At 45.1% G+C, this 12,439-nt stretch overlaps 1 protein-coding gene across 2 annotated transcripts in view; it reads right to left on the reverse strand.

The window, feature by feature from the left end:
• Nucleotides 1-12,439, reverse strand: part of SNTG2 (syntrophin gamma 2) — a 154,786-nt gene that overhangs the window by 46,078 nt on the left and 96,269 nt on the right. For both annotated transcript variants that reach the window (XM_074331613.2, XM_074331614.2), the window contains exons 10-11: nucleotides 6,519-6,648; nucleotides 4,853-4,891 (exon numbers count right to left, since the gene is read on the reverse strand). In XM_074331613.2, the coding sequence (XP_074187714.2) occupies nucleotides 4,853-4,891; nucleotides 6,519-6,648 (169 nt within the window). The remainder of the gene's footprint in view (nucleotides 1-4,852; nucleotides 4,892-6,518; nucleotides 6,649-12,439) is intronic.

Below are 12,439 nucleotides of genomic sequence, written 5' to 3' on the forward strand. Positions count from 1 at the left end.
TGCTTGATAAATCACTGACAGCTTTCCCTCCTGTGCCTGGTGAAAGACCTCGTATGTCAAGATGCTAGATGATATTCTACATTGTTCCTGCCGAGGGAGAGAAAACTGATGTGTGTCATGCTAGGGACAACGCTCGCCATGGCTGAACAGTCAGCATTTTCACGGGCCTGGTGTTGAGGCCACTCACATGCACAGCTGTGAACTTCTAAGCCCTCACATCTGTGTGATAAGAGCTGGATGCTGTATAGTTTTGTTATTAGCAGACGACAGCTGTAGTTCATACGTGTCCTCGCACACACAGAACTCTGCTGACCACCGGAGAAGGGGACTAGCATGCCCTTGCATGGTACGTGCCGGGATTGAGTGCCGAGACACAGGCACCCCACTGAGAGCGCTGGCGGGCAGCAGCCAACTAACAACACGCTGTTCAGATGACACGTGTCCTTCAGTAATGCGTGGCGGACACCCAAGTATCACTGATTCCTTAAACGTCTTGTGGGTTTGAAACCAAGTACATAGATTATTTAAAAACATAGAATTGATTTATTTATTTCCCTTTTTGTCTGATCGGGTCACGTAGATAAATATTTTGGGGGGCTTTATAACACTAACAATACTTTTCATCATAATATGGTGCTCAATTCCCATTGTTAAACATATTTCATTTCAGTTGGGTTGTTTCCTTACCATGAGTTTTATGAGTTCTTTGTACATGGTGGATAAGACACGTTTCATTTTACTAGCTGTTTTAGCAGACTGGTGGGGAACGGAAAATAATCACAATCCAGAAGGAAAACAGTAGGAATGGAAACAAAACGCCCCTCTCTGCATCTGTCACAGTGTGCTGCGGGGCTCCTGGAAATCTGTCCAACACGTGTTTCCTCTGGTGAGAACTCCTACTAGCCAGAGCCTTTGAATTTGCTTCTAATTAGACTCACAAAGGGGAAGAAGAGATTCAAGAGTTCTTCTGCCTGTAGGGAAGGACAAAACCTGCACTCTTTCCTTTTCCTTTAAGTTTTTAATCACATATCCAAACACTGCCAAGCCTCCCACCCTCCTCCTTCTCTTCATGAAATACTTAACCGCTGCAGTGCTGCAGTTTAGATTTCACAAGAATGATACATGGGAACCTGACCTGGAGGAACTTAAGACATGGCAGTAATAGCCACATAGAAACAAATGCGATGCCAGATGCCAGACAGACAGATGTCAGGCAGACGCCAGGAAGACAGACATTACGGACAGCTGGATTTATTACCGTGGACAGAGCTAGGAGAGAAGGCTGGACATGTACGTCCCAGGCTGACCAGGGCAGCATGCACCCTCTCAGGGCTGCCCTTGTCCAGACACAGATTTGCCGCCCGACCGGACGCAGCATGGCACTTGCTCTAGGTCTCTGGGGGGCGCCGTGGGCCGAGCGCCTGTTTCTCCCCAGCCCTGTCCTCTAACCTGCGGCCCGCCCATCCAGCACTGCACAGTCTGTTCCTTCCTGTATCTGGTGAAGGGCGCTCGGCACGTCATCCAACAGGAATGTTATTTGGAGGAGTGAAGGACGAGCTCCTTTTCTGGCCAAGAGGGCGACACACAGGTTAATAATCGGAAATGTCTGCAACTTGGATGTGAATGTAATGAAATTCCCTATGCAGCTGGATTCCACCTACATTAATTAGCAGATAAATAAGTTACAGCTTAGCTATTATTGGAAACAGTGGCTGATTTATGAAGTATTTTTAGGTATATGCAGTTCATAAATAACTTGAAGGAGAGCGAATTTTATCTTTTACATTATGAATTTTCTAATGGCTTTACATAGCCCAAGAAATGTATATTATAATTTTATGAACACCTATCTGATTGTATCACCATAATTAAATTAAGGGGACATAACCATTATAGTAAAGAAGCATATTTTCATTTATCTTTTCTGATGGCATTTCTATAGGAAACTCTTTTTCTTTCTTCCTCACTTGAATGAGTCAAGATAATTAGTTCAGCATCCATCAGATGATGACAGAACAGCTGGTCTTTTCCTTTATACAGAAGTAGTCAGAATTACCAGAGTTGTTCAGGGTGGTCTTTCTTTCTTTCTTTCTTTCTTTCTTTCTTTCTTTCTTTCTTTCTTTCTTTCTTTCTTTCTTTCTTTTTTTTTTTTTTTTGTGTGTGTGTGTGTGTTTGTTTGGTAGTTAAGGCATCCACATCTCCCTTTAATTCAGGCTTTTGAGGAGAAATTTATTTTGGAAATACACAGAGCTATCTGCTATCATACTGGGTAGACATATGTTCCGGTTTGTTTGGGACAATTCAAAATCTGTGCCTGTTGTTTTAGTGTCACTTTTAGGTTGGTCTTTGTCCCAGAAAGAAGTACCCAGTGTGGATAACAAGTTGTACAGTCATTTTATGTATTAGATGTAAGAGTCTAAAAATGTATATCCTATGCCTTTTGTATTATCCTTCTAATCCTGTTTGGTTTTTGTTGGCCAATTTCAGTGGTTGTCAAATATCTTTATTTTTTAATACTTATTCAAATATTATTTATTTGCTATACACCAAATCAGTAATTGTCCAGAATGATTTTTAAAATTCTGTCTTTGAAGGGTCCAACATCATAAATATAAACTATAATACACAAAATGTTTAATTTGGGGAGAAAATGTGAAAGAATCCTCTACCGAAAGCGCAAAAAGATATGGTGGGGGTAATTCGTTAATAATTCTACATAGTGAGGCTCTAATATTTACTTCCAAATAAACTAATTCAAACACCCAAGTAAATTCAAAGTTATATAGAACTTTTTAAGGTTAAAAAAAGACTTTAGATTACTCAGTAAGACTTTCTTCATTTATAGATGAAAAACTAGGACTCAGATGTTAATTTATTTACGTTACACCACCAGAGAAGGGATTAGCTGGGATCGGAATCCAGGTTTTAGTTAAATAAGGCTGCCAAGAGTGACATCGCACATATGAGGTTCAATATGCGATAACATTTCACTAAAACAAAAGCAAGGTTATCCCATTGCCTCCAAGGTGTTTGAACCACTATTCATTGAATGTTCTCTGTCTCTAGTGGGAGTTTGCTTCTCAGACAGTTTTAAGTTTCTCTGAACCTTAATTCACGATTCTCTCTTGTGAGGCAACGAGAAAGAGGAGTTAAATTCAAAGCAAAATAAAACATGTTTTGATTTCCAGACGAGTGCTTCTCGTGGTGCCAAGTAGTTCAAGTGCACCTATGAGAACCCTCGGTGTTCTTCCAAACACATCAAATTCAAGGCCCATGGAAACTGCACATCACAGCGGCATGTTCTCAGCATAAGGGCTGCTCACATTTGCTCTGTACTTAACTGTGTGCGAACCACTGACCGTGGCTGATGTGTCAGGACAGTCACAGGAGAGGAGAGAGAACTGCCCCACCGTGAACGAGACGGAGGAGCACCGCTGGAGCACTGCCGGAGCACTCCCGCCCATGCACTCAGGGGAGCCTCTCATTCATTTTAAAAAGGACCTCGCGGGCATTTTGCTAATTTTGATTTTGCCAACAGAAACCCAATTTCTAATGGCAAATTATTCCTGGAGACAACAGGACCGATGTGGTCCATTCTCCCAGCAGCCTCAGTAAATAAATCCAGAGAAGATGTGCTTCATGTGTGAAGTATGGACAGGTACGTCCTCAGTGGAAAAGTCTGACAACTTCTGTGTCAGAAACACAAAGCATAGCTGGAATATAATATTTCATGTATAAGAATATGAAATGAATCCTGTATTAACTTGAAGACACTTATGGAAATATTACTCATTAAATCGCTAACCATATCGTTTAGATATATGAAAAAAAACATAGTTGATCATAAATTTAGAAAAATATTACAAGAGTAACTTTTCTTAGAATTTCTTTTCTAATTTAAAAATGTCGACCAGACTGGTTTAATTAAAAACTTGGTCCTAATTTCCAATCTTTCTTCAGTAAATTTTTGATTGGCAGAGGCTTAATCTCCCAAATGTCTGCCATCTTGAATTCAAATTTTATCACTAAGCGTCATTTAAAGTGTTGACAAGCAGTACTTAAAGTACGCTGAATGCATTCTTCTCAGCTTTCTTCACTTGAGGCTACAGTGCACACTTCCTCAAACGCATGAAAGATACAATCAGAAACTAATGAGCTACAAACAAAAACTGTGTGCCCTTCCTGTGCAGCCTACACTATGGCTTTATCAGAAAGGACGCAGGACGACACAGTGGCCTGGAGTTACCCTACCTGTCCCGCAGCTTGATGTGAGAGATCTTCCTACGTCCCCATAGGCCCAGCCCAGGAGCAGCCCTTCACTTGGAGGTCGGGCCTGCGCTCTGAGGACGGTGAGCTGAGGGTCCCAACGTGGGAGCCACACCTGTGACTGGGCCTCAAGGTGAGCAAATTGCCTGTCTGGGGAGGGTGCCCACCTCCCACAATAACACCTGCTGGGTCAAAGACCACGCAAGAGGGAAGCTCTCCAAGTGAGGACGCTATCTAAGCAAATCACTCGGTGCCTGAGATTCCAAGTTACACAGGTGCCTCCATCGTACACCCTGTCAGCTTAAACCACTGCAGCGGCATGCGATTCTCTCATCACGCTTCCTCATGAAACACGGCTGCCGACAGACAGACCTGATCACACAGCCCACACAGGAGATGGGACGATTCCTCCTACACTATTTCCACGGCGCACGAGTAGTTTGGTGCTGTGAACAGTGAGGGCATGACCTCCGTCTGGCATGTGCTCATGTTTTTCTATCAAAATTTCCAAATCAAATGTCATCAACAGGAAGAAAGTACTTTTGGAGACTTATTATACGACAAGCACAAAAAACACTGCCCCTACCTGGTCACACGGAGAACAGCACGTATTTGTCATTTCCATCTGCAGAGAGAGGGAAGCGAGGAGAGGAGTCAGTCGCTGAGACAAGCACATTCATGCCACAGATTTGCAGCCTGTCTCACTGGCAACGGAATTAACTAGCTGCAGGGAGGGTCCTTGGGAGTTTCTCTTACAATTCATTTCTTAGCAGAGTAAATACCAATGGCTGGCAGCAATTCCCATAACAGAAAAAAACCCAGTGTTGGTATACTTAAATTACTGTTTTTCAAATATCAGCGTTTTATGTAAGTAAAGCTATGGGACAGCTGATGCTTAAATTTCATCATCTGGAAAAATAGGGAAATGACTCTGCTGTGCATGAACTTATGGTCATGACGGCTTTCACATTCCTCATTTGATCCTTCACTTAGTGCACTCCTGAAAGGTCGTATTGTTTCCCAGACTTTACCAGTGAGGCCAGGAAGTGCAAAACAATAGCACGCCAAGGCTCCACACTGGAAAGGGCTCTGAGCCTACGTGTCTGGCTCTGAAGTGTTGGCGTTTCCTTTGCTCTGCTCGGCTGAATTGCTAGAATGTGTGGACATCACCTAAACCTGAAGAGCTCTCGTCACAGGCAGTTCAGCAAATATCAACCGACCACCACCTGTGTTTTTTCTTTCTTTTCCTTTTACATCCAGGTACCTTCAGAATTGAGAATGTTAACCTTTAAAACTAAGGTCTTGAAAAGTTCTAGGCCTCCTTACGTAACTGAAGGAAGCCCTGAGGTCTGGAGAAGAGAAATCCAACATATTCCCCCAATATTTTAATGTGCTCTGCCGGCCTCGCCTGCAGCGTCCAGGAGCAAGGCAGTGTGGACAGAGGAAGAGGGCAGTGGGTGGGGTGGGTGTGGGCGGGATGCGGGGCCTGGCCTTGCTGTGAGAGCACGAGCCCAAAGCCCGCCCTGGGACAGAAGCCTCGGTTGGGGTGTCCCCGCAGTCACCAGGGCCAGTCAGCTGGGAGGGACTGAGAACAAGAAAGCTGGTCAAAGGCCACCTTTCAGGAACCTCCCAGCTGTGGCCTCCACACAGGGGTGGCTTCAAAGAACCTCATACTCGACTGATTTTTCACTCCCACCCGATCTCGTTTTACTCTTCATTTGGTATTTCACATTGACCTTAAAAATGAAAAAGATCAGTCCAGGAGACAAAGCACTGTTTCTTTTTTGATACCTGCAGTGACAATTGGAGAAGTCATCTTTCGGGTTGGAAATGCCGCTTTACAAGTTTTCATCATGTTTCGAGGAATTATACCTTTAACCCAAGTAGGTTCCCCAAATAAAAATGCCACTTTATATCCATGCATTTGGAATCTATCTATAATATCTATCTATCTTTATTTCTATTTCTATTCACACAAATATTTATGTGTATGAACATGGAAAGCAAGAGAGAGAGGGAGGGAGGGAGGGACCCACCATTCAAGTACCCAGACGTCTGACTCAGCTTATGCTCTTACTGAGGAAACACTCACATGGCTTAAATTTTAACTTTTTTAGTCATAGATCTGAAATGTTGGGGGGAAGTACCTGTTCTTCTGTTTCATGCTCTAGCTGGTTGTTTTCGGGTGAATCCTGAGTGACAAGGCCCCTAATTATCTCCGTGCATTAGAGGGAGTGGGACGCGGTACTCACGGTTTGCAGTGTCAGGTCACCGATGTTTGCGGACACGGCTTGGAGCCAGCCAGCGTGCTCCTGGGCGCTGGGAAACTGAAGCAGACCCGAGCTCGCTCCATCCAGCGCCACCACCTGGAAGGCGTTGGGCCTGCAGGAAGGAGAGGACGGTGCTGGGCGAGGAGCCCGCAGACCTGTCCTGCAGGAGCGCCGAGGGCCCTCAGCCCCGCTGGCCGCACGCCGCCCTCCAGCCCACTCAGTATGGATCTGCACACGCAGGACACACGGCAGACAGACAGCGTGCCCATCCGCGGACGCTCCCGCGTGGTGAGGAGCTTTACTGGAGCTCAGGTCAGTACTTTGAGACCTCCCACCAACAGCTATTCCTAATTCAATAAAAACACGGAGGGCGAGTCCCATGGGAGACAGTTCTTGCCCCCGTGGAAACTCTGGCTTACTGCCTGTGGGGTCCTCGGTAGCTTCTCCCTCGAAGGCAGTTTGCTGTGCTTTTGAAACCTCTTATCACGACGATGACAGGGCAAGGGAAACGCGTCCTCACAGCACTGACCATGTTTTATGGCCACACGTGCATTTCTGATTTATGACAGCGCTTTTGAAGAAGTTGGTTCTCCGTCCTTTTCTCCATGAAAATCAGCGTGCCACAAAGCCTGCCGTGACAAATGATTCCTAACAGCAAAACGACTGTCTGCAGCTCAGTACTTCCCTATAATGCAAAGCCTGTTTTCCAAATATAATTTGTACAAAACTACTGTTACAGACTGAGTTGTACCCTTTCCAAACATCATTGTTGCTGCCCTAATCCCCAGTGTGGACATATGTGTTGCTCGGGCCTTGGAGGAAAGAAGTAAGGTCGAGTGGGTCCCCGATCTGACAGTACTAGTGTCCTTGTAAGAGGAGGCCTAGAACTCTGCCAGGTGAGGACACAGAGAGGGCGGCAGCGTGGGCCGGCCAGGAAGGGGGTTCTCACCGACAGCAGGGAGGGGGTTCTCACAGACACCGAGGGTGCTGGCGCCCTGACCTCGGACCTCTGTTCTCCAGAACTGAGAGAAAATAAATGTCTGCTGCATACGCCCTGGCCTGTGGCGTCCTGCGGTGGCAGCCCGAGCTGACTGACACAGTTAGTACAGAAAAGGAACGTCTTTACACCTCTGTTCATTTTTTTCTTAAGAACGCAGTGTATACTAACCCAGGTAGCCTATGACTTCATGTCCCGACGCAAATAATTGAAAGGTAAAAACCAATAAAAGAAACATTAAAAAAAAAATAAGGTCCACACTAAATTATGTTTTAATCTTTCAGATATGACTTTAATCACGGTTTCACTAAGCAGGGAAAGACCATAAGAGAAGGAGTAGGAACCAGAGACATTTTCAAACAGTCCTGTGCATTCATGGGCCAAATCTATCAGACTATGGTTCCTTGATGAAACAACCCTTTCTTTTCCTTAAGCAGACATCCCTGATGAGGTGCCACTCCCACCTTGATCTGCATGACTTGATTCAACAGAAAATTTGTTTACAGACAAGTGTCCTTGTCTCCACTCGCCTTGGCTCAGAGCTGTTACCCAGGGGCCACAGCCTCGAGTTCCTCAGGAAAGGTTTGCAAAGGCACCGCCTGTCCTTGCAACAGGGCTGGAGAAGTCCGGCCTGGGCTCACTGCAAGCGCTGTTTGCTGTGGAGAAAGGCAGCTGAAAGGACCACCACAGACTGAATGAATCAGGCTCACCTGGCAGCTGGTGGGTTGCAGGAGAAAACCTGGGTAAGGCACCTGACAGGAGCTCTCCTGGGTCAGAACGAATCTCAAGCTCTGACCCCAGGATCTAGTCTTTCTAAGAAACTAGATGTGACTGGATTATTCTGCAGCACCATTTATGCCACAAAGATTTGTTCCAAACAATAGACAAATCAGCTAGAAATTAGTGAAGTTTAATAAATGGGTGTGGTCGGGGAAAGAGACAAAGGGATCCTGTCAAACCCCACTGTCAGCCCAGGGTGACTGTGTACACACCCAAACTGCACCTCCGAGCACCACCACAGAGGCGGGACACTATCGGGGGGAGGGTGCTGGATAGACATCACAAAAATAATCCAACCAACAAGCAAACAAACAAACAAATGGGAACAACAAGCCCCAGAAGGGGTGGGGTTGGGACCAGTACCCAGAGTTGCTAAAAACAGGAGAATATACCTATGACCTATACGCTGGGAAAATGCAGGCACAGAGACCATCCGTGAGCAGGACCAGATGTCACATTGAACAGAAAGGTGTCCAAACAGCCATTGCAAACATATTCAAGGGACTAAAGGAAACCATGTTTAAAGAAATAAAGATATGACGACAACGTCCTATCAAATAGAGAATATCAATACCAGTAAGAAAAGAGAAACTACAAAAAACAACTAAATTGGATAAACTGGAGTTAAAAAGTACAATAACTGAAACAAAAATGTTACTAGACATGCTTGATAGATTTTAAAGGAAAGAATAATTAGGGAACTTGAAAACAAATTGATAGACCTCACGTAATTTAAAGGACAGACAGAAAGAAGAGTGAAGAAAAATCATCAGAGCCTCTGAAAATGCGACCCCAATATACCTGCATAAAGGGAGTAGCGGAGGAGAAAGAAGCAGAAAACATATTCTTAGTAATAATGGCTGAAAAATTCCCCAATTTATTGAAAAACACTAAGCTCCGTATCCAGGAAGCTCAAATAGCCCAAGTGGGATTATTCACACAGATACCCACAAACAGACTTACGTCAATGATGCTGAAAATCAGAGACAAGAGAAAAATCTTAAAGCAGCAAGAGAAGAAACAAGTCATCACCGATAAGGTAACAGCAATGAACAGCTGACCTCTCAGTGGAGACTGGAGGCCAGGAGATGCTAGGACAGCACATCAAAGTGCTCAAAGGACAAATCTGCCAACCAAGTAGAAATACAGCACCAATACTGCGTTTCGCACCAAAGCTCTCTGTGAAAAACGAAGGTAAAATGAAGACATTCCAAGATAAGCAAGATCTAGAGAATGTGTTGCTGATAAAACCTCCTTACAGGAAAGACTGATGGAAGTTCTTTAGGTTGAAAGCAGGAGACCCCTGATTGTTATTTGAATCCACATGAGAAAGCAAAGACCACTAGTAAAGGTAATAATATAACTATAAAAACAGTATACGTATTTCTCCTCTCTTATTGTAAATAATGCAAAAGGCAATTATATAAAATAATATGTATATGATGCACTGCTGGGCCAAATAGTTGGAGGCTTCAATACCCACTTGTAATAACGGCTAGAAAAACTGAGCAGGATGACAAGCAAGGGGAGCCGGAGCCGCACGATGGAGCAGCTGGCAGCCCCGTGGGACTCCCCAGGCAGTGACAGGACGCAAGCTCAGCCTGCTTCAGGACGGACTATGTACCTGGCCAGAGAAACTCAGAGCACTTAACAGGACAGAAATCATACAAAGTGTGTTTCCCAACCGCAGTGGACTCACATTTGAAATCAATAACAGAAAGAAATTGAGAAATTCGTAAGTATATGGTAATTAAACAATACAGTCCCAAATAATGAATGGATCAAAGAAGAGCAGAGGTGACGTCATAGGAATGGCAGCAGTGAGGTGGTCTCCTTGCGTTCTCCTCTGGAACTTACCCCAAATTGAACATCTATAACCCATCAAAGACTCTCTGCTCATCACACACAGCAGCGAAGAGGCTCGGACAAGGGTTATTCCAAGGTGGGCAAACCGGGCGACCATGGGAAGAGGGAAGGGAGTGGAGTGGAGACGCAGCCGCATCCACGGCTGGGGAGACGCGGGGGCCCCAGGACACAGAACAGAGATCACAAGGGCCAGGAGGTGGGCTCTTTCTCTGGTCCCACAGCTGATCTCTCCTGCAGAGAGAGCAGGTATCCCATGTTTGAGGCAGTAACCTCATCGGAGATCTCCAGCTGGGCCCCAGGTCAAACAAAAAAGCAAAGCCATACCTGGGCCCCTTCCCCCACTCTCCCACAGCAATCCTAGCCCCGCCCTTCCAGAGTCTCTAGCTGGTCCCTGAACTGAGGAGTATGTCAGATAACAGAGGAGCCATAGTGCTCAGGACCCGGAAAAAAGCTGCTTTCAACTGTGACCCAGGGAAGAGGCAGGGAAGAGTGTGACACTGCTGGGCTGGGAGACGGCAGAAACCTCCTTTCCGAGCCCCCACCTTTTCTGGGCTGCTGCTGTGACAAGATAATTACAGCAGCAGACACACACACACAGGGGCTAACAGCAGGGGGCAGAGGCAGCTCTGGGCTTTCAGCAGCTCAGAAATCTCCAGCCCTCCACACCCCCTGACGGAAGAAGTGCCCTAAGACTCAGGAGACCTGTGCACAGAGAAGCCCATGTCCCAGCGGCTGGTTGTGCTGCTCTCAGTGAGCGTATGTGCAGGTGAGAGCAGAAAGTGCACTGACTTTGTAGAAACTACCAACCACACCTCATAACCCCACTCATCTAGAACTGCAGGGCCAGGGTCACTCTGGGCGCCAGATGGCCAGATCTGCCTGCACAAGACGTAGAGGACTCTTTGTACAACAGAGGACAACCTGGAGATTGTTTGGTGGGCTTAAGGCAAAAAGCTTTTTTTTTTCGTATGACTGTCATTTTTAGCTTATATTATATGTACATATACATACACTTTCCCCTCTTTCTCTTTTTTTTTTTTTCTCTTCCCTGCCCTACTTTTCCTCCCTCTTTCCATTTTTCAGTATTAACTTTTCGTGTGTGTGTGTGTGTGTGTGTGTGTGTATTTGATATTTTTGCCTGTGTTGAGTGTCGGTTATCAGTTGTTTTTACATGTGAGAGAATGTGGTTTTTTCTTTGTTGTTGTTATTGTGCTTGTTGATTTGTTTTGTTCTGAAATTGCCCTACCAGGGCCCTACACACACCCAGAGGCCAACTCCAGACCAAACCAGAGTATTACTGGGTTTGACCTACAAGTGACACACCCAGAGGGAATTCTCTACAGGCACAAGAGCCCATAGGGGCCAAGCCTTATCTGGGCGTTCAACCCTCATGCAGCAGCTCATCCACTGTGGTCAGAGCCAATTCTCACAACTGGACAGCCTTGAAGTCAATCCCACCTACTGACAAGCCAAAAGCAATTAAAGTTCAACTTTAACGGGAGAACAAACACAACACAAAGGTCACCTTTGGAGCACACGCACAGGAGAATAGGGAAGTGGTGCAAGTCAAATATAAAGGACACATACTACATAAGATCACCCAGCAAAGACTGAGAACCCTAGGGGATCTACTAATACATCGAAGCAAACACAGAGAGTCAGCCAGAATGGGGAAACAAAGAAACATGTCCCAAATAAAAGAACAGAAGAAACCTCCAGAACTGGAACCAAATAAAATAGAGGTAACCAACCTATCAGAGACAGAGTTCAGAACACTAATGATAAGAATGTTTAAGGAGCTTAGAGACGACATAAGGAAGAATAGAGAAATGATAACGAACAACCAGTTAGAACTAAAGAACACAATGACTGAAATAAAGAACACAGAACACACTTGAAGGAATTGCCAGCAGGTTAGATGAGGCAGAGGAGCGAATCAAAGAAGAAATGAGCATATGATTTGAGATGAATGAAAATGAAGACGTGACAGTCCAGAACCGATGGAACACAGCTGGAACCGTCTTGTGTATTTATAGGTGTAATGCCTGATTAACAACGGAAAATGGATCTCCAATTAGCCATCTCACCTTCTATCTTAAGACACTAGAAAATGAAGAGCACAACTAAACATAAAGTAAACATAAGGGAGGAAACAATAAAGATTAGAGCCGGACTTAATGAAACAGAGAAGAGAAAATCAATGTAGACAAAATCTGGTTCTTTAAAAAGATCAGCGAAGTTGACAAGCTTTAGGTGGATT

This window comes from Rhinolophus sinicus, chromosome 2 (genome assembly GCF_057876585.1).
Source record: "Rhinolophus sinicus isolate RSI-liver-muscle chromosome 2, RSI-T2T, whole genome shotgun sequence".
Lineage (NCBI taxonomy): Eukaryota > Metazoa > Chordata > Mammalia > Chiroptera > Rhinolophidae > Rhinolophus > Rhinolophus sinicus.